Consider the following 24,579-nt stretch of genomic DNA (forward strand, 5'->3'; position numbering starts at 1 on the left):
GCTTAAGTTTTCCACTTGAATGGATCCTAAGTCGACATACGCCTCATACACAACTCTTTGTTAAATGTGATTATGGCATGAAATAGAGTAAATAGAGTGACACGATTGGTTATATATAACTATAACCAATATTAAAGAAAGAAAAACGAACAATCACATGTCCCTCACCCGCTACTCATATTGTGTTTGAGCCCCGTGCATCATTTGACTTGTTGACTTTTTCAGTCACTTGTTAACATAAGAATTAAAAAAAAAATGCCCAACAAACAAAACTAAATAGGAATTTCATCCTTTATATTCATAATGACCATTTCAAATATAATATTACACCAAAAGTTAGGATGTTACTATTAAATATATTAGTTACAAGTTATATGTCCAATCTTGTTGCAGTTATAGTGCTCAAAACTCAAAAGTAGATGGCTCAAGTTGACTTAGATTTAAATCTTTATGCCCATCAGCCCATGGCTTTTGATATTTGGTTCTTTTGTTAAACATGCCCTTCTTTTTTAACAATATGAACTTTCTTACTAAAAGAGCACCAACTTAGCCATAGTCTCTAAATTATTCCTTTCTATAATTTCTTCATGTTGCTCATTTTATGTTGTTCTCATTAGTACTTATAGAACTGACTGAAGTTGTTTACTTTGATTTTTGATCTCTTGGTTGAAGCGAAGTTAGCCCACGAGTGCTGCCGTTAACTATGGCGTTCAATAAAATTGAACTTTAGAGGACGTAATGTATTTTATTGTCGTTTTTGTCTCTTGATAGGGACGAGCTAATCTTCCTTGAACATATCCATATATTCCTAAGTGAAATCAATGGAAGTCTCCTTTGCAAAACCATATAAAACAAAGGAGGATGAGTAACATGTGTCGTTTTAATATCAAAGTTAGCCTCGGTAAAGAAAGTAAGTTATAATAAAGTATTAAAATTTTGTAAATACTTTCTTCTTAGCAAAAGAGAAAAGACTTGCTATTTATAAGTACAGCTAATTGGACTTTAAAAGTTGTGACAATAACCTCTAATTTACCCTATTATCCTAACATAACAAGCATCTTAAGTGTTAAAATGTTCTACTTCAAGTCAAATTAGTCATATAAATATAACTTTTTCAGCTAAATTTTAATTCAAATATATAAAGGTAAATACAGATGAATCATGTGAAATTTTTCATCGATAAAATAAAAATACGTGATACTTCTATCTTTGTTTTCATTTAGCAATGTTATTAATTCATTTTTTTAAATAAAATAACCATAATACATATAAATAAAATAGTTATGTGATGCAACCACTCAACTAATATATGTCAAAAGAAACTATTAGCTGGTAGAAAACTTATACTCATCTTATGCACTCTAAATAATTCGCGTTCTAGAATGCGAATCTTCATTATTCCATTTCTAGCTAACTAAATTAAAAAAATCAAACCAAAACCATTTAAAATCAAATCGAAATCATTTAAAACCATATCTTACTAAGTGGCCATCTAATTCATTCAAATTACAATTTTGGCTTAATCTTAATTAGCCCCACAAAGTCGAATAAGCCGAACAGATAAACACTAGTCTTTGTTTAAAACCTTTTTAGAAAAAGAGAGAAAACAATATAAAAAAATAATAATAATAATATAAAAGTTATAAAAGAATGAGAGGAGATAAAATCAAAAGATGAATGAATGACCTAAATATTGTATTGCAGCAGCCCCTAAGCTTCAAGAGATGAGCCCATCTTCCTCCCTCTTTCTCTAACCCTTTTTCTGTCTCTCCCCCAATTCTTTATCGCTTCCTCTTCTCAACCCCTGCAATTTACTTTCCTATTTCTACCCTAATCTTTACCAGGTATGTCTCTTTACTTCCTCTTCTATCTTTTATCATCTTTAACCCCCAATCATCAAAGCCCTTAAACACCCAATTGCCTTGTTTCCATGACACCCTTAGAGCTCGATTTCACCTCGATCAATTTCCACGTTACCGATTTGGGTTTTTTCTGGGTTGTAGATTTCTAGGGTTTGACTTTTTTTTTTGGGTCGTGTAATTGATTATCTGTAAAAGGGTTTTCAGATTTGATTAGTTTCAATTGATTTTGAACAGTTTACTGATATGGTCAATGTTAATTTTGGTCAGATGGGCTGTTCAGCTTGAAATAGATAATAATAACAGCAGCTTTACATGTTGATTCTGACCAATTTTGTTTTTATTCATCAGTAACCTGTAACAGAAATTTAAGACTGAATATGAGTCACTTATTACAGATTTGTTGTAGGGTTATTTTTAATTTTTTGAGAAAAAGATTTGTGAAAGTTGAATTATACTTATGGAATTGGTTTATAAATCTTGTATTTTTCTATAAAGGTTTGATTTTTATGGTGTTACAGAGATGGCAATGGTTCCATCAAAGAAGATGATAGCGATTTGCCAATACGGTGGCGATTTTGAGACTCATGATGACGGGTCTTTGAACTATAGTGGCGGTGAAGCGTATGCTGTTGATCTCGATGAGAATATGCAGCTGAGTGGATTCAAACAAGAAATTGCTGAAACTATTGATTTGACTGTAGACGCGATGATTATCAAATACTTCTTGCCTGGGAACAAAAAGAATCTTATTACTGTGTCTAAAGATAAGGACTTTCAACGAATGGTGAATTATTATAAGGAAGCTGATCAGCTCGAGGTCTTTATTATGAAAGAAGCCCCTCCTGGTAAAAACACCAAGAAAAAGCAGCCTGCTCGTAGGTAAGTTTAGTCACGTGATTAGATTATTGCATTCTGAAGTTAATAATTGTGAAAGTAATTGCATGTTAACTGAAATGTGTGCAATTAGACTAGAGGGGAACCCTCAAGTAGGCCTGTAAACAAACTGAACGAACATGAAAAGAGCATGTTTGTGTTCATTCGTATAACTTTATTAAGCACAAACAATAAAACGATGTGGTTTTCTTGTTCGTGTTTGTTCGGTTAAGAAATTGAATGTGTCCGTGTTTCTTTATGTTCGTTCGTTAACAGTATAAACGAACAGTTCATGAACGTAAATGAACTAACATAATTGAGCTACAACAAATTAAAAGTAAATGTAAACAAGTCAACAATGTGTTGGGCCTAAAAATTTTTAAAACTAGACTAAATTGTAATGGGTCTAAAATTTTTAATGAATATATTAACAAACGATCCTAAAATGAGCACAATCGAACAGACGAGGCATGTGTTCATGTTTGTATATTGTTAAGTAAAAATAAGCGAACGGTTCACTGAACATTCTGTTCGTACAGGCCTACCCTCAATTGATGCAGGAAATAAACCAGAAACAAACTTTAAAGAAAACTAACTCAGACCCGCACGCTATAGACGAACTCTAATTATGCAATACTAGAAATATAATATCTATATTCAAAAATAATATCGAGATTGTTTGCTATTGCGCAGGCCACAAAAGACAACACCAACTGTGGAAACAACTGCGGTTGTACAAGCTGCGCCTACTCTAACTAATGCAGTGGCTCTAGCCGAACCGCATGTTGACATCGAGTCAACAAACGAGATCACTCCTGCTGCGGTTCCAATATCATCAAACCCGTTCCCGATGGTTGTAGCTGATAATGACGAACGCATAGCTGCAAAACAATGGGAGAATATTATAACCGGTGTGGGACAAAGATTCCATTCTTTAGCTGAATTTCGTGAGGCTTTAAGGAAGTACTCAATTGCACACGCGTTTAATTTCGTGTACAAGAAAAACGAGAATCAACGCGTCACCGTTAAATGCAAAGCCGAAAGGTGTCCGTGGCGTATTCATGCTTCAAAGCTTTCCACCACTCAATTAGTTTGTATTAAAACTATGAGGCCCCTTCACAACTGCCAAGAAGTTACGTCAAAAACCCCCTTTCGAGCTAAACGAAGTTGGGTCGGGAACTTAATTAAAGAAAAAGTTAAAGAATCTCCCAAGATTAAGCCTAAAGACATTGCTACCGAGCTTAAGCGCGATTATGGAATCGATTTGAATTATTCACAAGCGAGGCGGGCTAAAGAGTACGCAAGAGAGCAACTTTTGGGTTCGTATAAAGATGCATATAGCGAATTACCGTTCTTTTGTGAAAAAATAATGGAAACGAATCCCGGGAGTCTTGCTAGTTTTAATACTAAAGAGGATTCGAGCTTTCACCGTTTGTTTGTCTGTTTTCACGCTTCGGTATCTGGTTTTTTACAAGGGTGTCGACCGCTTCTGTTTCTCGATGGTACACCGTTAAACTCGCGGTACCAAGGCATGTTGTTGACTGCAACTGCGGCTGATGGTGATGATGGGGCGTTTCCAGTGGCTTTTGCGGTTGTTGATGAAGAGAATGATGATAACTGGCATTGGTTTCTGACCCAACTTAAACCAATGGTCTCGCCCCCAGGGTCCCCCGGTCAAATCACGTTTGTGGCGGATTTTCAAAAGGGTATACGGGAGTCGTTACGGGAAATATTTGGTGGGGATTGTTATCATGCGTATTGCCTCGGGTATTTAGCTGAAAAGCTTAATAAAGATTTGAAAGGTCAGTTTTCACACGATGCTAGACGCCTCATGGTTGAAGATCTTTATGCAGCTGCAAACGCGCCAAAACTAGAGGCATTCGAGAAGTGTACCGAAGACATTAAAGCCATCTCGCCTGAAGCTTACAATTGGGTTATAAGAAGTGAGCCCGAACACTGGGCTAATGCTTTCTTTGGCGGGTTGAGGTATGTTTATTATGATTAGTTACTGGTTAGTATTAGGGTTTAGTTCACGGGCCCAAGTTAGGTTTTTCTAGCTTAGTTGTTATTAGGGTTTAGCTGTGTTTACTATATGAGTATGGGTGTAAATGAGCCAAGCTCACTCATGAGCTACTCGTATCGGCCTGCTAGAAGCTTGAATCGAGCCAAGCTTAAAGGAACTCGGGCCTAAAATTAGCCACGAGCTTCACTTATCAAGCTTGAGCTGGCTCATGAGCCTACTAGTTGTGTAACTTTTTATGTTAATTATAGGTATAGTTATTATATATAAACTTATGATAAAAATAACTAAATAATATATGTTATGTTATATATAATAAAAATAGTTCTAAAGATGTATAAATTAAGTAATATATATTATATAATAATCGAGCTGAGCCTGAGAAAACTACTCTTATGAGCCGAGCTCAAGCTTTAGACATAGAGTTCGGGCGAGAAACTGAGCTTGAGCCTTGTGTAGCTCGTGTTTGGCTCAGCTCGTTTACACCCCTACCGACAAGCCCAAGTTAGGTTTATCTAGGCGCGTTTCTGCTTTTCTATATGTTGAGCGTCCCCAACCCGCCTATATAGTTTTAATTGGGGTTTAGTTGTGTTTTAATCAGGTTTATTTAGGGTTTCTAGTTTATGGTTTTCTATATGATGAGGGTTTCCTCTATTGTAACAACGTTCAGATATTAATTCCAGTTTCTTTTTCTTTTACAAGGTATAACCATATGACGTCTAATTTCGGTCAGCTTTTTTACTCATGGGTCTCGGAAGCAAACGAGTTGCCTATAACCCAGATGATTGATGAGTTGAGGGGAAAGATGATGCAATTGATATACACACGACGAGTTGAGTCGAGTCAGTGGATGACTCGGTTAACACCCTCTATGGAAGAAAAGCTAAAGAATGAAATAATAAAAGCCCGATCGGTTCAAATACTGAGGTCACACGGGAGCAAATTCGAGGTTAGATATGGTGAAATGATTGATATAGTTGATATTGAGAATTGGGATTGTAGTTGCAAAGGGTGGTTGCTTACGGGTCTGCCTTGTTGTCATGCTATTGCGGTTTTGGAATCATATGGGAGGAGCCCGTATGACCATTGTTCTAGGTACTTTCATGTTGAGATGTACCATTTGACCTATGCTGACTCGATTCACCCGATACCGAATGTTGAACGGTTAATGGATAGTGAACTGGAAGATGGTGCGGTTCTTGTGACCCCGCCACCCACTATGCGCACACCTGGTAGGACCAAGATTAGGAAGGTTTCAGCCGGTAGGATCGGACCGTCTGACTTTCTTAAAAGACAACTCCAATGTGGCAAGTGTAAAGGGCTTGGTCACAATAAAAGATCTTGCAAGTAGGTGTTTTCTGTAACTTTTGACTTAATTATTATTATTATTATGAAGATTTGTATATCAAGTATACAAAGAGTTGACTGCATAGTCACTTTGGTTTGGCAAAAGTTACACCTTTTGGTCTAGCTATAAAAATGTCGCATGTTTGACACTAACTTCTGTTAAAAAAAATTGATGAAAAATGACTATTTTACCTTTTAGCTTAAGCAACTATTATAAAACGCTTTAACTAAAAGGGTAAATCAGCCGTTTATATAAATTTAAAAAAACTATTTCTAACGGACGCTAGTGTTAGAACCGAAATCTATTACAAATTGAATACCACAAAAGCATGTAACCTTTTAAAGATAGGAGTCAAGGGTGTAACTTTTGAGCTTTGCCAGACCACATGGACTTTTGTGTAATTAACTCCTACAAATATGATTTAGTGAGTTTTATGCACACATTTTGGGTGATTTTAGAGTTTTAAGACCTGTTTTAAAGTTATATTGTTATTTTGCTTGTTTGACCCGCTTGAAATGATGCAGCATAACGTGAATCAACCCATTAATAACTAAACTTTCACCTCTTTTTCCTTTTTTTTTCCTATTTCAGGGAGTTCAATGAAGCAGCATAATGTGAATCGATCCATGAGTGCTGCATTTGTCAAAGATAATAAAAGGGGGGCATGCGTCAAATCGTGATTCAATTTAGGATTCTTGTTTTCTGTCAAATGTTAATGTCTGAATACTAGTTTCATTTGCAAGCAGGCTTTGTTTTTGGTATTGTTAGAGATCAGTTTAGTTTGGGATATGGATATGGATGTTGCTGCATAATTATTGACTCTGTTTGTAGGGAGGTTTTTAGCTTTCTGTTTTTGTATGCACAGTTCTAGTACTTGCCTTTTTTTATTGACATTATTTGTTTAGTATGCTTATGTTTGTTTTGGTATTATGATAATGTATGTTAAGCTGCAATATTTTGATTGTTTTTGCATCGACGTTGGTTCTTACTTTCGATTTAGTTTATGAAACCCGGGTCGGGTTTGTCTATGAAGATGGATTTGATGTCACTTTCCTCGTGCATTACTTGTTCTCGATCAATTTGTTGAACATGTTTTGAGTTTTTGTTTAATTTGTTGATTGATTATAGGTAAAAGATCGGATACAGTACTAAATAGGAATGATGTCAAAATAGAACAATATGGTATTGGGTATATGAATTTATGCATATTCAATATTGGTGCTAGGCGGTACGGTGCTATACCATCACTAGCCTCCATAGGAAGACCCTTATACAATGTCCTAGAGGGCTTAACCCTTAATGGACTTAACCATAATGTACACTCTAATGCATCCTTGCAGTTTGAAACAAGAGGAAGACGGAAATTCAAACTGGTGCGAAACTCTATAAATGTAGATGACGGCAACCCGTTGGTGAATAAGATAGCATATTGAGTAGTTGGTGGAACATGAAGAACGGAAAATTGACCCACCGTCACTTTTTCCCGAACAAAATTGTATGTCAATCTCAATGTATTTGGTGCATTAATGCTACATTGAGTTAGTGGACGTGTAGAGTGACAATGCTAACATTATCCCACTAAATAGTAGAGGCACCGGAACGACATATGGTTAGGCGCTTAAATGACCAAGATAATAGGCTATTAAGCTATCTCTCAAGAAAACACAATAACCGATGAGTCTTGATTTGATGATTTAATAACATGATTTAGGTGAAAAATTACCTAAGTTAAAACACTTTTGAAAATTGATTTTAAAAATTCATTAAACCCACTTTAAAGAAAACATATGATAATCTAGGGATGAGCCGGTACCGAAATGTTCAGTTTGGTACATTCGGTACCGCTACTGGCATTTAAGGTAAAATTCGGGAAATAGCGGTACCGTACCAGTGCCGAAAACTTTAAACCTTGGTATCGATTCGGTAGAGATGGATGTTCGGTAATAGTACCAATACAGAATTTGCTGTCTTTATTAATTAATAATCTCAGACCCACTCATCGAGAGGGTTTTGCACGAGGAACGAAGCAGAAGCAGAGATGGCGACTGGACTGGTAGAGTGGCACCAGAGAATCCTAAAAACCCTATCGTCTTCTTCGACGTTACCATCGGCACCATCCCGGCCGGCCGTTTTAAGATGGAGCTCTTCGCCGACATCGCTCCCAAAACCGCCGAGAACTTCCGCCAGTTCTGTAGGCAATTCCACTTTTAGCTTAGCCTTTCCATTTCTTAATTATTTACTTCTTTTGTGTTAGGGCTTAGATCTCACTCTTATTACTCTTTTATCACAATATGGCTTATATTATACAAAAAAGGGATAACTAAAAGCCAATTCATGTTATAGCATTTGTATTTACTGTATGTTCTCAACTGTTGTGCTGATTTGCTATTTCGTTATCTATCCGATGCTCTGCAGAAAAGCTGGACTCCCTGTTGGATACAAGGGATGCCAGTTCCATATGATCATCAAGGATTTCATGATACAAGCTGGTGATTTTCTCAAGGTTGAGTTCTTTTCATTCGATGACATGCTTTTCTGTGCATTTCATTTTGTTAAACAACTCTCACTATACGAGTCTCACTTTTCTTGGCAGGGAGATGGTAGTGGATGTGTATCCATATATGGAAGTAAGTTTGAGGATGAAAATTTCGTTGCCAAGCATACTGGACCCGGTCTTTTGTCTATGGTATGCGTCTTGTGCTTAAGTTATCCACATTGTATGTTTGAGGCTTACACGTTTTTAATCTTTGCAGGCCAACAGTGGACCAAATACCAACGGCTGTCAGGTACTTCAGTTTTTGTTACTCGTTACAAACAGAATATGCCATTTGCTTCTTATAACATAATAATATGTTTTGTTTTCCGTTTCAGTTTTTTATCACTTGTGCCAAGTGTGATTGGCTCGACAATAAGCACGTGGTGTTTGGGGTATGCTTATATCAAAAGTTAATTTCTTTTAAAGTTGAATATTCTGGATTTGTTATATTCTAATGTGACTGGTGATGATGCAGAGAGTTCTTGGTGATGGGCTTTTGGTGGTGAGGAAGATTTGAGAATGTGGCCACTGGACCGAACAACCGCCCTAAACTGCCCTGCATTATTGCTGAATGTGGTGAGATGTGATCATGAGCACGCTTGTGTTTGCATCTATCTGTTTGATATCATCATGATCCATGATTTGCAAAGCATAAAAAAAACATAAACATAGTCATGTAACATTGCTAACGAGCCTTATGGGTGTTGTATCCTCTTGGCTACTTTGTTTCTTGGTTTGAGATATTGACTTCGGTAATTGGTATTATCAAAGCATTGTCAGTTTGAACCTAGGGATCGGGATGGGATGCTAACTGCTAATATCCCTTTGATGTTTCTTTCAGTTTTTTACTTATGGTTGGTCATACATTGGTGTTATCAGCCTCTTTTACCATACAAAATTTACTTTGCCAATCATCCATAAGTAACGAAATTCATTTGATCAATCTAGGGTATGGCAAACTCATCATCTGATCAATCATCATGAATTACTCTGGATGTACTAACTACTAACCATGTCATCATAATGTGTGCATGCCATTTTACAGAATTAAAGATTGATAATACCATACCATAAATCATAGTGGTTATCGTGATCAAAATGTCGACAACAATTGTTAGGTGGTGTAGGTGATCATTTGATAAGTGGAGACAAACAAACCATTGTTAGGTGGTGTAGGTGACCATCTGATGAGTGGAGACAAACAATGGTTGTAGGTGTCACAATGTGGCTGGAGTTTATATCGTTCATAGTGAAAATGTTGATGATTAAGTGAAATGTTACCTTACGAAATTGAAAATCTTGAAAGTTATATATATGAGTGAGCATGCCAACAATTAAGGATCAAAACCTTCTCAACTATAAATATGTCCATTTGCCAAACGAGATCAAAACACCTTATTACTATCATGTTCAATACGATTATCATGATCACAAATGCATTACACATATGCATGTTATCCATGCATGAAGTGGTCACCAATCTTCAATAACCTACTTGAGGCACCACAACCTAAAACCAAAGGCGCCACTTTTTCTTAATCGTTCACCATGAACATGACAATAGCTTGTCAGACACATATGGTGACTATTTTTAAGGGTATAGTTGTTACTCAAGATGTGTAGTAAGTTGATTGTTGGAATTGGTTCTTCGAAGTACAATCGACATAAAACGAGATATTTAGCTATCCATCTCACCGATTAACAATGGCACAAAAATAAAAATCATAAATCAAAATCAACTTTACTGCACTAAAACACCATTAGTTAGGATATCGAGTTACAAATATTTTTTAAAACACATCTAAACAATGACTAATGCAGCAGCAACAACCATAGCTAGTAAAATCTCACACATAGCAAAACTATTAGTAGGATCCGAGAAGGATGAGATGTAAGCAGACCATACCTCTATCCGAGTGGATAGAGGTGCACAAAATAACCGGTTCTGGACCTGACCTGTTGTACCCAACCCGGAACCAGTTCCTACCCGTACCTAACCCGCGTGCACGACCTGGTATTGGATTCCTTCCATGTACCCGAAACCGAACCCGACGAAACCGGTTCCACCTTTACCTGGTCAAAACCCGATGCGACCCTACCCAAAAAACCCAGTCAAATACCCGACTACACCCGGCCCCGTTCCTACCCGACCCGATTTTGACTTTGTTAACCATACCTGTTTCCGGTTCATATAAAATACCCGGTTTATGCAGCTCTACTTGCGGATGAAGAAATTACTTGTAGAGAGCATCCTGATCCAAAGTCTAGCATAACTTGGCTAAACAATTGAGTAAGCAAAAATGCAAAACAATGAGTCGTATAGGTAAAATATATAAGGATCGATCGGAAGCAAATCAATCGGCCATATCACATAATAATCCTCCTTCCTGCGTATATTCTGTGGCCGGAGTGACGAATCGACGGTCAAAGAGACAGTCAACGAAATGGCGTTTGCAATGAGAGTGAAGGTGGCACCAAACTCAGCCAATTTGCAGGAAGCCAGACATCGAACCTTCGATTTCTTCCGTGCAGCTTGCAGATCCATTCCTTCAATCATGGATATATACAATCTCTACGATGTTGTTAGCCCATCGCAGCTTCGCTCCACCATCGCCGCTGAAATCCGTAAGAACGCCCATATCACTAACCCTAATTTCATTTCTGTTGTATATATATTTTTTTAATATTTCATATCGAGGATGTTAAATTTGGGGGTTTATTGATTTTATACACTGTTGTTGATTGAATTGTAGATTGGTGATCTTTGATTTTATATACTGTTGGAGATTCATTAAGCTTTATAAGCTGCACTGTGTTGTATGTTGAAAAAAAGTTATGTAACAATAGGCTTTAACTTTTTCTTAGAATCATTCATTTAGAAGTTTATGGGAGTAAAAATTAGTTAAATAATAATAAATTTGTGACGCCACGCGTCTCATTTTTCATTTTCGCGTATTGGTTAGGCTGCACTTTTAGGGGCAGATTCATTTATTGTTAAGCTGATTGTTCTTGATAGCTGCTATTTGCAATTAGGTTTATATGAACTTAATATAATGAATGATATGGGCATGTGTGTTTTGGGGTATGAATGTAGACAAGAAATTGATAATATGCTACCTGTCATTTATGTATGTTTTAGGGCTGCAGACTATGAAAACCATTTTGAGATTAATATTTGTTCTATCAATTTCTTTTTTGATATTCTTCAATGTCTCAAATACATCACAACCCACTTTGAGATATTAAGTCACCCGTCGAAATTCTTTTGCAATTATATGTATATCAACTGAGATTTGGAGTTGAGAAGTTAAATGATGAAAATTTGACAAAAACCATATCAGTAATTCCGTTCTTTTTCTTAGCAACTTAGGAGCGCTTATTGGGTTTTATTGCAACTAATCAACAAAAAAAATCAATGGGATAAAAAATAAGTGAGTTGTTGATTAGTGAGTATCAATTGATGACTTGAAAAAATAGTTAAATAATGAAAATTTGACAAAAACCATAATGTGTACACTTGAGTCATAAGGAAGTGGTTGTTGGGCATATTTACAGAGCCAGAACTCACGAGTTTAAGCTGTAAGATATGAATTTGATGAAAGCATTTGGAGGTTTCAGTCATTTGTTATTAATTAATTAAAAACTATAGCAAATAGGAGTTATGTCACCAGTTTGTATCCAGAAACCAGTAGTTTTGAAGCTTAGGCTTAAAGGCATTTTATTGTAAAGTTTAGGGGATGTTTTTCACTCCAAGAAGTCATAAGCTTCTTTTTAACTTGACCTCAAATAGTCTAATGTCTGAATTATCATTGCAGGTGATTGATATGCTGCTTTTCAAGGCAATAGAAGAGCTGAGCAACGTAACAGAGCATGCAAAGCAACGACACCATATAATTGGACAGTATGTGGTTGGTAATCAAGGTCTTGTTCAAGATGCTGCTAACAAGGATGAGAATGTCTCCAACTTTCTTAAAAATTTCTACAAAACCAACTACTTTTGAAATGTTTTTGGTTGGTCCCGCCTACTGTTTCGCCAATAAATATGTTATTGGACAGGGTTCTTGCTTTGCCTGTATGAATAACATCCTTCTCTGAATGTTGTTGGATATTAAAAACATGTTCTTTCTTGTTTGCTGTACCAAAAGTCTGGTAACTTGATGTTTGCAACGATTGTTCAATATTACTAGTAGTGATTCGTTGTTTGGTCTTATGTTCGAAAAGTGTGTTTTGGCTCAAGTAAGCCTGAGTTTTTCTAAGCCCGAGATTGGCTGATGTTTCTAAGATTTGGTTATTGCTAAATGTTAAAACTTAATTTTAGACTCACATGGATTGTCAAAAGCAAAAGCATGGTTATTAAGATCTCAATAATGATAACCATAAAAGACTTGTTTTGACACTTGTTTACTAGACACAAAACCTGTTTCAAGACCAATTTCAGAATTATTACTATACGCATATAACAAAAAGATTTATATTAATTATTATTTTATCATATTGACAAAATTCCAGGTCATCTACTTTAATTTAAACAAAACTCACATCCAGGCACGAAAATAGACTTAGATCAGGATTCAGGAATAATGATCTATTGCTCTTACAGAACTTAACTGTAGAAAATTTTTGTACATAAATTTCTTTATAATCAGACATACTTTATCCAATTTGAAGGTATTTATATATGAATAATACATTACAAAATTGGTCTTATTTCACCAACTAAAAAAATCCTCTAAAATGTGAAAAATAGATTGACAATCTCATGACTAACAATTAGAATCTTTCATCTTCATCTTCAAGATCCTCATCTTCATCTTCATCGTAGTCATCATCATCATCTTCAGAATTTGTCCATGAACTTTCATCTTCGCCCTACACATTGCATAAAAGACACGAATGTATTTGTTTATTCAAACATTCAGAACTGATGCATGCGTGGATAATTAAACAAACCTGACTAGATTCCACAACAAGATCACGCAGCTCCATTTCATCTGAGCTATCATCAAAACCATCCTACACGCATCAAGGAGTTGTGTTTTAACTATTAATCTAGAAATTTTAAAAGAATATAAAAAATCTGAAGATAGAATGAAAACTTGCATTTTGTGCTTTCATTTGATTTATGGTCTTTTCCAATTCAGTCACATGTTCTGTTAGAGCCTGCATAGTTTACAATAAAATCCAATATAAGTCACAATTTACAACTACTTACATATCATATAGTAATTATAAAGGTAAACAAACCTCGTATCTCTGTAAGGCCTTCCAACGTTTCAAAGCCCGAGCTTTCGAAGGAAGGCTTCTAGGCCTAATACTAATAGGCCTCTGATAATTCTTCCCACGATAATAAATAATTGCATAACCTTTTGGCACTCTTACAATATCTATTAATATCCCACCACTTTCATACTCCAAAAACCTTGCTGTTTCTTCAACAAACTCAACGTCTTTTTGCTTCGATATAAGTTTTACAAGTTCTCTATGTTTCCAGTGCAAATGCATGTTCTCGATAACACCATCAAAAACACCACGAACACCTGTAAATCAAACATAAACATTAAACTTTCAGAAAAATAATGTTTCCATCCCAAAAAGAAAAGAAAAAATAGTGACAGAGATTTACCAAGTGGTAAGTAAGGTTTCATTCTTAATCCAACTCTTCTAAACATAACACGTTCCTCATCCGTTATTGTTTCTTGGTCTTCTGGAGGGCCTGCTGGCAGCCATGTTTCCCGTATCTTAGCTAATTCTTTATCGGCTTTACTCCTTTTGGATTGGGCCTTTACAAAAATAAACAAAGTTTAATAATAAGTTCCAATTAACATGAAAATATTTTAAAAAATAACACTTACAATAAACAATTTATGCTCGAGTTTCTTAACAACTCTAGTGATCTTTGTTTTGGAAGCTTCTTGTAACATGTTCTCGTGTTCTTCGGCTGTTTTTTCTCGTCCCCATTGTGCTTGAGCTTCATAAAACTCGGCTAGACTTCCTGCAAGCGCCACCTGTCCATTTTCACCAGTTGTGGGTCCAGGTGTGGGTACAGGCACGGGCACGAGTTCTACTGCTCCACCTCTCACCTTCTCTTCTGCATCTTGTATCTCTTTTGTAAGTTCTTGTCTTTCTGCTAAAGCGGTAGCCACACTTGCAGGAACAAAATCTTTCCCACGATAAATTACAATATAATATTTATTTCGAAGTAGTAGAATGCCTCCTGTTAGTTTCTGAAATAAAATAACGACCTTAAATACAAAGTTTTAAGATAATATATCACTAATGTTCGTAGCTATATTCAATGTACCTTTAACTCCTCAGCCATTAGTAAATTATTGGTATTTTGAATACCGCGTTTAATAGCGATTTTAGCAACCAAACTTTTCTCCCAAAGTTTGATTATAGCAGCTGCCAATCCTTGATGATTCCTGTTTCTTCCTATTTTACCAATTTAAAAATAAACAAGTCAGTTTAAGCATATGCTTGTTGAAATTAATCCAAACTGAAGCACACCTATTATCATTTTATTCAAATAACTAGATTATTATTTAGATTATATACTCTTGTCAGGAGGGTTCCAGGCAGAACACAGTTTTTTGCGAGAACAAAATAAATCATTCGTATTTCGATCTTGAAAAGGTTTGAGTATCAAAAAATGGTTGAAATGCAGTGTTTATTATCTATGCTAATAATCTAAAAAAAGTATAAACAAAATTTTTTATATACAGAACTTACAAATGCGTAGGTAAATGTTTAAAAATTAAAAAACTATATATATATATATATATATTAACAAATTGATTTAATAGTTTTTTTATATACATAACGTAGACATTTGCATGTAATACGTAAAAGTTTTGAAATATGAACCATTGATGAAAACAATTAAACAATATATAGGTTTGTTATGTTCTCGCAATAATTTACTAATTTAGTTTTCTGTAATTATCTTGTTATTATAACAACACACCAATATGCATTTAAGAAAACGATTTACAATATGGAGAAGAAAGTGTCGAGTCATTTTAAGCAAACGGTACCAAAAAAGGATCCATTTAGCCACCTCTAAGGAAAGAAATAACTGATTTGATGAAGTAGTACCGAGAGCAAAATGACAAGGTAGTGATTTGGCAAGTTTCCTCAAATTAGTCATCTCTGCATTCGTGAGGTGTCCCCTCATTCCGGTAGGTAGAAGTCTAAAAGGGGTTTTGAACCCCGGAACCGTTTGAGGAAGTAAATCCGCATCGACTGGAAGTATCCCGGTGCCCCACCATTCTTGAAATCGTGGACCTAACCCGTCTAACACACTATCAAATTCAATTTCCTCTTCGGTCATGTTTTTGATAACATGTGGTGTTCTTGCATCGCCGGTTCTAGTTATTGGTTTATCATTACTATTATTATTAATATTGTTGGTAGACGAAACATCTGGAACGAAAAGAGTGTCACTAGTGGACTGAGGTCTCGAAGACGGGCCTGCATAATTAGCTCCCCTATAAAGCATCATCACACTTCCAGATTGCCATATCACTAATCCACCTGTTCGACGCTGGTTTAGGAAGATACATAATCAATTTCTTTGAATTCATAGCTACAACAAAAACTATTCAACTTTTAACCTAATTTGTGACATTTACTCCTAATTCATAAAAAAAGCTTCAATTTTTTTTAACCTAATATGAGACTTTTACTCCAAATTCGTATAAAGCTTCAATTTTTTTAACCTAATTTGAGATTTTTTCTCCCAGTTCATATAAAGCTTCAATTTTTTAAACTAAGCTGAGACTCTTACTCCAATTCATGAAAGCCTCAATCTTTTTAACCTAATTTAAGACTTTTACTACCAATTCATATAAAGCTTCAATTTTTTCTCACAAAAATGAATTTTTTAACTAATTTAATTTATCAAAAGACCAGAATTTCCAACCTGGACAATTTCATGAGCAGTTTTCATATCTCTAGCCAACACCTCATGAAACTTAAGCCGAACGAGCTCCGACTTCCGCCACTGATCATGAATCTTTTCGAGAACGGATGCAGTAATCCCAGCTTTCGGGATACTAATCCTTTCTCTTATAGTATTACCCAGAGTCCTCAACCTCCTCAACTCCGAATCCTCAAGTGTCAATTCAGCCAATGTTGGAGCTTTAGTCCTCTTCTTCACCCCTTCTGACTCCCTATTATCATCAGCATTACCTTCCTGATACCTCTCCCAAGGCAGAACAGTATCTTCATCCTCATCATCAATCAACAGTTTATCAGGACGGACCCAGTCTCTTTTCAACAAATCCCCCAATTTCTCATCCTCAATTTGGAAACTAGGGTTTTGAATTTCAATTCCGATTTCGTCGTCTTGTTCTTCGTCGTCGGAGCCCAGGCCTAAATTACGCAGCCGGAGGACGATTCGGTCGATGGCGGTGGTCCGGGTCGGGCCGGGGGGGTCGGAAGAGTGGGAAAGTTTGGACCTTTTTGTGGGTTCGGGTTTGAAATTAGGGTTTGATGGTGGTGGTGGTGGGGATGACCAATTGTTGAGCCACGGGGAAGATGAAGACGGTTTGGTAGTGGTAGTTGCGGTGGTGGTGGTTGAATTGTTATTATTATTGTTGTTAGTGGGTGTGGAGTGTATTGAAGATAAGGGTTTGATGAATGAGGGTTTAAGAAGAGAAGATGATGGGAATGGGAAGATGAATCGTGTGTTGCGGAATGGGAGTTCAGTTAGTTTCATGGTGGGTAACTGGTGGTGGTTAGTAATCATTCCACCATTATCGGAGGTGGCGGAGGACGGTGGTGTTACTGCAACTCAAAGTCCGGCAGGGGTGAGTGAGAACGGAGAAGATATCCGAGACGAAGATAAGATGTCATTGCAGTATGATATTTTTTGAGTTTTTAAAACATAAAATATAATTTTCTTTACTTACTCTAAAGCAGGAACTCGGCGGATGGTATTGGTTTGATTGGTTATACTAAAAGTTTTGTGAGAGTTTAAAAGTTTTATTGTAAAAGTGTATATTTATGTGGGCATGGATACAAGGCTAAAAGTATAATGTTGAGAGATTAACGTATGAATATTTGAAACATAGACGGCAAAGGATAAGTTTGTGGCTAGGAAAAGAAAATGTTTATGAGAGGAAGAGAGATATAATTCTAAAGAATATAAAATGCTCTACAAGTTGATTGGTTTGATAAAAATATGATAAGTTAATACAAGACATTCCAAGATTAAAAAAAAAATCTACTTGAGTAATAAAAAATCTATTGAACAATATTTAAAAGATAGTTTCCGTCAACCATAACGAATTCACAATTTAAAGTACGCAATACTTGTATATGTTGACTGTTAGAATATATTTGACATATTCAGGCGGTTCGGAATTTCTGTTAAGAAATATGCACCTGTGAATTCACTGACTGATCCGTCTGAGGGAAGATCATCTTTTCCACTGGCTGACATTTTGGTGTTTGGATGGATATGAGGAAAACATGCGTGCGTGGATTTAACAGGGGTTTCCTCTCTGATGGGTTTAGGGAGTAGTGATTTCACATCGATAAAGCTGCTTTAAAAGCTACTTTAGGCAACGTGACTAAATATGAGAAAACGTGTCTTGATAACCAACATTTATTTATTTCTTTTGCTTTTGACACTTTTGGTTTCCTTACGCCTGAAGCTGTGGAGTTACTTACTCGAGTTCAACGGGTCATGCATGGTAATGTTATGACTCCAAGATCAGTGAATGTGGTTTTTAAAAGATTGGATTTTGCAATTCAAAAAGGGGTAGCGATGCAGCTTGTTGTCCGCTTGCCTTCTGTTTCGATGTAATCACTACCTTGTTGATTTTAATTAATTTTAATATATGCTTATATCATTTTATATGAAAAAATATATTAACTGGCCAGTCATATGGTTGGTCTATAATTTCCATATTTATATGTTTTGTTTATGTATCACTAACGCATTGGTGTGTTTTTTTCCTAATTAAACTTACATTCATTATGATGCATCATTCTCTTTTAACTTTAAAGTGATTTGTAGCTTGTGTTTCAAAATGAGGCATTTGATTGGCTTTATAGGTTACCAAAACATTTAAAAACAAGTTTTAGGCTTTGCAAAGCACATTTCAGTTTTAACCATGGAAAAGTAATGACAAACTATGAATAAAGTGAAGAAAAAAAGTACATGGTTGAGAAACACAATGCAAATATAGTTGTGGGTCCGTGGTGTTTCTCCATAAAAGGAGGTACCAAGGGCTTTACACATAGTTTGTACTACAAAGCCAGTATATTCTACCAAAGTTTTTCACCCATCACCTCGAAGAATGACAATAGTAATATTGTCTACAAGATTTTCTCAAAGTGATAATGTGCCAAATTTATTAACCAAATCACTTCATACCTCAACATCTAACAATGTTAACATTAGATTAGCCGACCCAAGACCTCAATAATATGTTTGTGAGCAGTGGTAAATACGTGCAACAATCTGTCATGGTTTTTCCACTTTGTTTCTCTAACAATGTTAACATTTGCAAGCGTATTGAAATAAAAAAAAAATAAAACACTTTACCTTTACTAGGTTGTTCTTTTGTTGAACGGACTATTACTTAATAACATTTTAGCGTAACATAATTCTTCAAACATGGGTGCCGCTATAGACACACCACTCCACTTGTTATATGGATTTTATAGCTTCTGACACAACACACAACTATCACATCAATCAGTTTTAACAAAGTCATACATGCTGTATAACATTTACGGGCCATCATAAACGATTCATATCATCCAGTATTAACTTTTTTTCCATATAGCCTCACATAAACTATAACATTTCCCGCATATCAGACGCGCCAAATAACCTTACCTGACCTATGTGCTACGTCAAAAGCTTTACATGGCCCGTATAACGACGTGTGGGCACGCGTGTAGCTTAGTCCTTGAACAATTAACTTACTAACATTGATATGTAACACGTATTCCTCAAATTAAGCATACAAAACCAAAACATATTATGTCAAAAGTCATTTTCACTTATGACTTGCATTGCAGTGAGGGTGTGAATAATAATAATAATAATATTATTGGGCAGCAAGTGTAAGTTTGAATGCCCGTTAATGCAGGTAACCTTAGACTTCTCATCCTCCAAACAACTGTTCGATTTCATAGTCATTTAAGGAACTAATTCCGGAAACCAACAAACATTGTCTTGTCCGATCTATCAACCAATCTAACACCTTCTGTTTGTTTTTTCCTTCAAGGGTTTTGATTATTTGGTTATCTTCAATATCAATTTGTTTCCGATTGATTGTTACAGGATTTTGGATCAGGGTTTGCAGGTTGCACACCACATGTTTGTTGAATTGCCTCTGAGAGTAACATTGATGATACAGGGCGATCTTGATCTGGGTTAATAATAGCATTTGTGTGTGTGTGTGTGTTTTAGATTAGACTGTGAGATAATGAGCAAAGCGTTGGTGGGAATTTTGAAGGCAGCTGAAGCTAATATTAGGAAATCTCCAAGCTTTGCAAAGAAGAGGGCAGTCAGCATTTTCCGGACAATGTCTGTCGCCCATGTGGATGACGACAATGGAGACGGTAGCCACACCGAGAAGGTGTTCTCCAACGGTGACATATATATCGGTCAGTGGGCCACCGACAACCCTCATGGAAATGGAAAGTATTTATGGTCAGATGGATGTATGTATTTTGGTGAATGGAATGATGGAAAGATTGATGGGAAGGGTAAATTCAGCTGGACGTCGGGTGTGAGTTATGAGGGCCAGTTCAAGAACGGGTATATGAACGGTGAGGGCACGTATATGTGTCCTTTAACGGATACGTATCGTGGATCTTGGGTTATGAACCGGAAGCAAGGAAAGGGGTCCATGAGTTATGCGAACGGGGATAAGTATGAAGGGGATTGGAAGAGGGGGTTTCATGAGGGGCAAGGGAAGTACCATTGGAATAGCGGGCATCAATATATCGGAGAATGGAAGAATGGAAAGATGAATGGGAATGGAACCATGATTTGGGCTAATGGGAATCGGTTTGACGGGTGTTGGGAAGATGGGTTACGGAAAGGGAATGGTACGTTTCATTGGCAAGACGGGAGTTTCTACGCAGGTGTATGGAGTCGTGATCAAAAGGAGCAAAGTGGGAAGTTTTATCCTGCAAATTCAATCAATCCGCATGATGACTGGGACCCAAGTCAGTTGTTTACGGTTGACATGGGAGAGTGTGTGGTTTTTGAGGGTGAGAGTATTGCAACGTTCCCTTTGGATAAGGTGCTTTTATGGGGTAATAGTGAAGAAAAAGCGCCACCTAGGAAGAGTACGAGTACTAGAGTGTCGGTTGATGGAAGAATAAGTTACAGTGATGCTCTTAAGGATGTGAATACTAGGAATGTGTTGTTTGGTAGGTCACTTAAGACCCCGTTGCAGCCTGCAAAACGACATGGTGTGACGATATGCAAAGGGCATAAGAATTATGAACTTATGCTTAACCTACAACTTGGTATAAGGTAATGTTTTCATAACCTTGTTTTTGTTTTACATCTTAGGTTAAGTTCTTGTTTATGCATGATGGTTAGTTATATCATGCCAATGTGAGCAAGTATGCTCTGTGTAAAAGTAATGAACTACATTTAACTGAGTCTTTTAATTAGACTGGAAAGAAACCGAAACAAACCTTAAATAAACCTAACTCAGGCCTGTGGGCTAAAGTGCGAAACACAATTAAACCGTAATACTGATAATCTAATATGCACCCTGCAACATGTACATAGGGTGCTTCTATATGTGTGTGTGTGTGTGCAAGTGTGAGTTTGTTATTAACTATTGGTGCAAATCCAGACATGCAGTAGGACGGCCTGCTCCAACTAAATCTCTTAGACTGAAGCCGACGGCTTTTGATACGCGACAAAAGTTATGGACAAAGTTTCCTCCCGAAGGATCGAAGAATACTCCACCTCACCAATCGTGTGAATTTAAATGGAAAGATTACTGCCCACTGGTTTTCAGGTAAGCATGTTGTTGTATGAAATCTAAAGAACAGAGCATGTTCGTGTTCTTTCGTCTAACGTAACTTTAACTGAGCAAACGATCGAGCGCGAGCAGTTAAACGAGCTGTGTTTTCTTGTTCGTGTTCGCTATGTTCGTTCATTAACAGTATAAACAAACAGTTCATGAGCGAATATAGCTAAGCTAAATCCTGATGAAGGTAATGTGAAGAACACTGTATTGGGCATAAAAAGTTACTAAAACTAGACTAAAAAGTTTTGAATGAATATATTAACCAACTCACAAATGAACTTAGACAAGCGTCACTAACGAACATAAATGAACGAACAAGACATGTGTTCATGTTCGTTCATTTAACTAAATGAACAAAGTTTTTTTTGTCCATCTTCATTTATTTATTAAATAAACAAACTTCCCTTCGAACGGTTCATGAAATAATGTTTGGTTCATTTATAGCCTAGAAATCCTTACGTCATATTTCTAATGATTTCAGGACTCTTAGGAAACTATTTAATGTGGATCCTGCTGATTACATGATATCTATATGTGGAAACGATGCTCTTCGGGAGCTCTCTTCACCTGGGAAAAGTGGTAGTTTCTTTTATTTGACCCATGACGATAAGTACATGATTAAAACAATGAAGAAATCAGAAGTCAAAGTGAGTCAACTTCAATCCAAAGTTCTTGATTTCAGTTTCGTTATGTTTATGAATAATGAATACTACTTCAGGTTCTAAAAAGAATGCTTCCAGCGTATTATGACCATATTTAATCCTTTGAAAACACACTCGTTACGAAATTTTTTGGTCTTCATTGCGTGAAGTTGAGTGGACCTATACAAAAGAAGGTAAGCATTTACAGATTTTGCTTCAACGGGTCAATGGTCAATTCAGTTATATTTTTTTGACTTATGTGGCAGGTTCGGTTTGTTATCATGGGAAATTTATTGTGTACCGAGGTACCTATTCACAAACGGTATGATTTGAAAGGGTCTTCACACGGGCGAATAACAGATAAACCAGAATCGGAAATTGATGCAAACACTACACTCAAGGACCTTGATCTAAAATTTATCTTCCGGTTGCGAAAAGATTGGTTCGATGAATTCTGCAGGTAAATTTTGTGTTTTCTTATAGGGTTATCCCGAAATAATAACCAGGTTTCAATATCGTTCTATAAATTCGCTCGTACTTTTTTTCTAACTATAAAAAAACTTTCATTATTCTTATGCTGCTGTGTAATTTTTTCATAATTGATTAAATGAACTTAAATAGAACAGGTATGAAACTTGGTTATTGTATAGTGATCTTTTATTCTTCACCATCAAACTTTAAAAAAATAAATAAATACTGCATAGTAACCAAGTTTCATAAAGCAATAGAACAATATTAAAACTTGAGTGGTTTTTGTTGTTAGAAAAGCGTGTGCGCGACTTTAGTAGAGCACTGAAAAATCTTGGTTACTATTAGGTGAAAATTCCATTTATTTCTTATAATATCACTTAATTTCAACAAACTTATATACTCACATTGTTTCCTCAGTCAAGTAAACAAGGATTGTGACTTTCTTGAGCAAGAGAGAATCATGGATTACAGCCTCTTGGTTGGTATTAGCTTTCAAGATAGCAATAAGGAAACGGGTGTGGGTAAAAACATCTCTCTATATATATAGTGTTAGAAACTTAGAATCAAATACAAAACGTGTGAAGTGTAAGAAGCATTAGAGTAATTATGCTAACACTGGAATAAGAGGTAAGGTTTGGTTTGCCTACATCCCATCCTCCCCAGACCATACTGATAGCTTTTGCTATTTGTGGTATTTACTAGGTATGGTTGTAGAATAATTATTATTACTCTAGTTCAACTTTAATGCTTCTGACACTTATCATGTTAAAAGCTATTTGTATCAGCCCCCCCCCCCCCCCTCTTTCTCCACACATGCACGCACACACGTATTAAATGGATAGTACAGTTATTCTAGGTTTCTCTTTTCAGGGGGAGCTGAACTTGATAGCCCAGGAACAGCTACTAGAATTTCAACTGACACGGATGCTGTTCTTAATCCCGCACGGTAAGTTTATGCATATAACCTCTTCAATCATTTCATTCAGAAATAAGAATTTTATTGATATAATATGCTTTGCAGCTGGGCATCCGTACGGCTAGGTATTAACATGCCAGCTCGGGTTGAATTGACGGTCAGAAGTCATGAAACTCAGTTAGTTGGAGAACCAACCCAAGAATTTAGTGATGTCATCCTCTTCTTTGGTATAATAGATATATTGCAAGATTATGATATAAGTAAGAAGCTTGAACATGCATATAAATCATTCCAATATGACGCTACTTCCATCTCGGCTGTTGACCCTAGACTGTATTCTAAACGGTTTAGAGATTTTATGTTTAAAGTTTTTGCTGATGACAGCTAAAAATTGCATGATTTGACTCGTGTTTTTGAGCTTAAGAGCTTTATGTATAGCGGATCAAGAATGATATCGCGATTGTAACTTGAGTTGTAGACTAGGTAGTTGTTAGAGGTTACTAAAGATATTAGTTGTTTTATATGAAATCATGTTGTAGTTTCAGTGTAGCAGTTTATGTTGGTTTGACAAATCTTGTGTTGTATACTTATAGTAGTGAAACACTTTTCGCCACAAGATACTCATTCTTGTAATACAAATGGATCGCATTACACTTTGTGACTCGTGAATCACATTACCCTTCGTGCTTCGTTGATCATGTCTTCCAGATTTTGACTCTCAAACTCTTTAAAACTTTGTCAACTACCAGTATCAGTCTTTAACCCAAATAACATTCCATTCATAACCTTAAAAGTTTTATTATTGTCACTTTTAACTTGATAACTTCAAATACTATGAATCTTTCACTAACCACCTTAAACTTGTATAACATGTTTTATGTTACCCCAATGTT

The 24,579-nt window shown here is 36.1% G+C and overlaps 3 protein-coding genes and 2 pseudogenes across 8 annotated transcripts; 4 read left to right on the forward strand and 1 right to left on the reverse strand.

The window, feature by feature from the left end:
- Nucleotides 1-1,813: 1,813 nt before the first annotated feature.
- Nucleotides 1,814-6,942, forward strand: LOC143625192 (uncharacterized). Of its 4 annotated transcripts, none has more exons than XM_077095619.1 (5): nucleotides 1,814-1,844; nucleotides 2,381-2,741; nucleotides 3,429-4,721; nucleotides 5,458-6,102; nucleotides 6,695-6,942. In XM_077095619.1, exons 2-5 carry the CDS (start codon nucleotides 2,383-2,385, stop codon nucleotides 6,714-6,716), a joined length of 2,319 nt encoding a protein of 772 aa, XP_076951734.1. In that variant the 5' UTR covers nucleotides 1,814-1,844; nucleotides 2,381-2,382; the 3' UTR covers nucleotides 6,717-6,942. The 4 variants fall into 4 exon arrangements, with proteins under 4 accessions (XP_076951734.1, XP_076951735.1, XP_076951733.1 ...); XM_077095620.1 differs by lacking the exon at nucleotides 1,814-1,844 and adding an exon at nucleotides 2,076-2,261; XM_077095618.1 differs by lacking the exon at nucleotides 1,814-1,844 and having other exon boundaries at nucleotides 2,270-2,741.
- A 340-nt stretch (nucleotides 6,943-7,282) lies between these two features.
- On the forward strand, nucleotides 7,283-9,258 carry LOC143625047 (peptidyl-prolyl cis-trans isomerase CYP22-like; annotated as a pseudogene). The gene is made up of 7 exons (XR_013152208.1): nucleotides 7,283-7,292; nucleotides 8,094-8,298; nucleotides 8,519-8,606; nucleotides 8,697-8,789; nucleotides 8,857-8,889; nucleotides 8,975-9,031; nucleotides 9,115-9,258. The product of XR_013152208.1 is annotated as a peptidyl-prolyl cis-trans isomerase CYP22-like (transcript).
- Nucleotides 9,259-11,024: 1,766 nt separating this feature from the next.
- On the forward strand, nucleotides 11,025-12,930 carry LOC143625195 (NADH dehydrogenase [ubiquinone] 1 alpha subcomplex subunit 6-like). Its single transcript, XM_077095624.1, has 2 exons — nucleotides 11,025-11,302; nucleotides 12,455-12,930. The coding sequence occupies exons 1-2, from the start codon at nucleotides 11,084-11,086 to the stop codon at nucleotides 12,638-12,640; spliced, it is 405 nt and encodes a 134-aa protein (XP_076951739.1). The 5' UTR covers nucleotides 11,025-11,083; the 3' UTR covers nucleotides 12,641-12,930.
- A 309-nt stretch (nucleotides 12,931-13,239) lies between these two features.
- On the reverse strand, nucleotides 13,240-17,443 carry LOC143625194 (CRM-domain containing factor CFM3A, chloroplastic/mitochondrial-like). Its single transcript, XM_077095623.1, has 9 exons — nucleotides 16,561-17,443; nucleotides 15,735-16,182; nucleotides 14,941-15,071; nucleotides 14,492-14,863; nucleotides 14,263-14,419; nucleotides 13,884-14,176; nucleotides 13,740-13,799; nucleotides 13,590-13,652; nucleotides 13,240-13,508 (listed from the first exon to the last, which is right to left on the reverse strand). The coding sequence occupies exons 1-9, from the start codon at nucleotides 17,386-17,388 to the stop codon at nucleotides 13,410-13,412; spliced, it is 2,451 nt and encodes an 816-aa protein (XP_076951738.1). The 5' UTR covers nucleotides 17,389-17,443; the 3' UTR covers nucleotides 13,240-13,409.
- Nucleotides 17,444-20,065: 2,622 nt separating this feature from the next.
- Nucleotides 20,066-24,152, forward strand: LOC143625142 (phosphatidylinositol 4-phosphate 5-kinase 6-like; annotated as a pseudogene). Its single transcript, XR_013152224.1, has 8 exons — nucleotides 20,066-21,172; nucleotides 21,444-21,646; nucleotides 22,140-22,305; nucleotides 22,377-22,493; nucleotides 22,566-22,759; nucleotides 23,188-23,291; nucleotides 23,641-23,716; nucleotides 23,792-24,152. The product of XR_013152224.1 is annotated as a phosphatidylinositol 4-phosphate 5-kinase 6-like (transcript).
- The last annotated feature ends 427 nt before the right edge of the window (nucleotides 24,153-24,579 follow it).

Source organism: Bidens hawaiensis, unplaced genomic scaffold (genome assembly GCF_021521415.1).
Source record: "Bidens hawaiensis isolate Kalapana, Puna unplaced genomic scaffold, B.hawaiensis_p1.1 tig00004020_1, whole genome shotgun sequence".
NCBI classification, from domain to species: domain Eukaryota; kingdom Viridiplantae; phylum Streptophyta; class Magnoliopsida; order Asterales; family Asteraceae; genus Bidens; species Bidens hawaiensis.

Bases quoted from the DNA above. Each gene is read 5' to 3' on its own strand.
- LOC143625192 (XM_077095619.1), top strand. From the start codon at position 2,383: ATGGCAATGGTTCCATCAAAGAAGATGATAGCGATTTGCCAATACGGT. The intron at 4,722-5,457 runs GTATGTTTATTA...TTCTTTTACAAG, and splicing joins GCTTTCTTTGGCGGGTTGAG to GTATAACCATATGACGTCTA. The intron at 6,103-6,694 runs GTAGGTGTTTTC...TTCCTATTTCAG, and splicing joins CACAATAAAAGATCTTGCAA to GGAGTTCAATGAAGCAGCAT.
- LOC143625195 (XM_077095624.1), top strand. From the start codon at position 11,084: ATGGCGTTTGCAATGAGAGTGAAGGTGGCACCAAACTCAGCCAATTTG. The intron at 11,303-12,454 runs GTTGTATATATA...TTATCATTGCAG, and splicing joins CTAACCCTAATTTCATTTCT to GTGATTGATATGCTGCTTTT.
- LOC143625194 (XM_077095623.1), bottom strand. From the start codon at position 17,388: ATGATTACTAACCACCACCAGTTACCCACCATGAAACTAACTGAACTC. The intron at 16,183-16,560 runs GTTGGAAATTCT...TTCCTAAACCAG, and splicing joins CTGCTCATGAAATTGTCCAG to CGTCGAACAGGTGGATTAGT. The intron at 15,072-15,734 runs GTACTACTTCAT...TTGGTAAAATAG, and splicing joins ACCTTGTCATTTTGCTCTCG to GAAGAAACAGGAATCATCAA.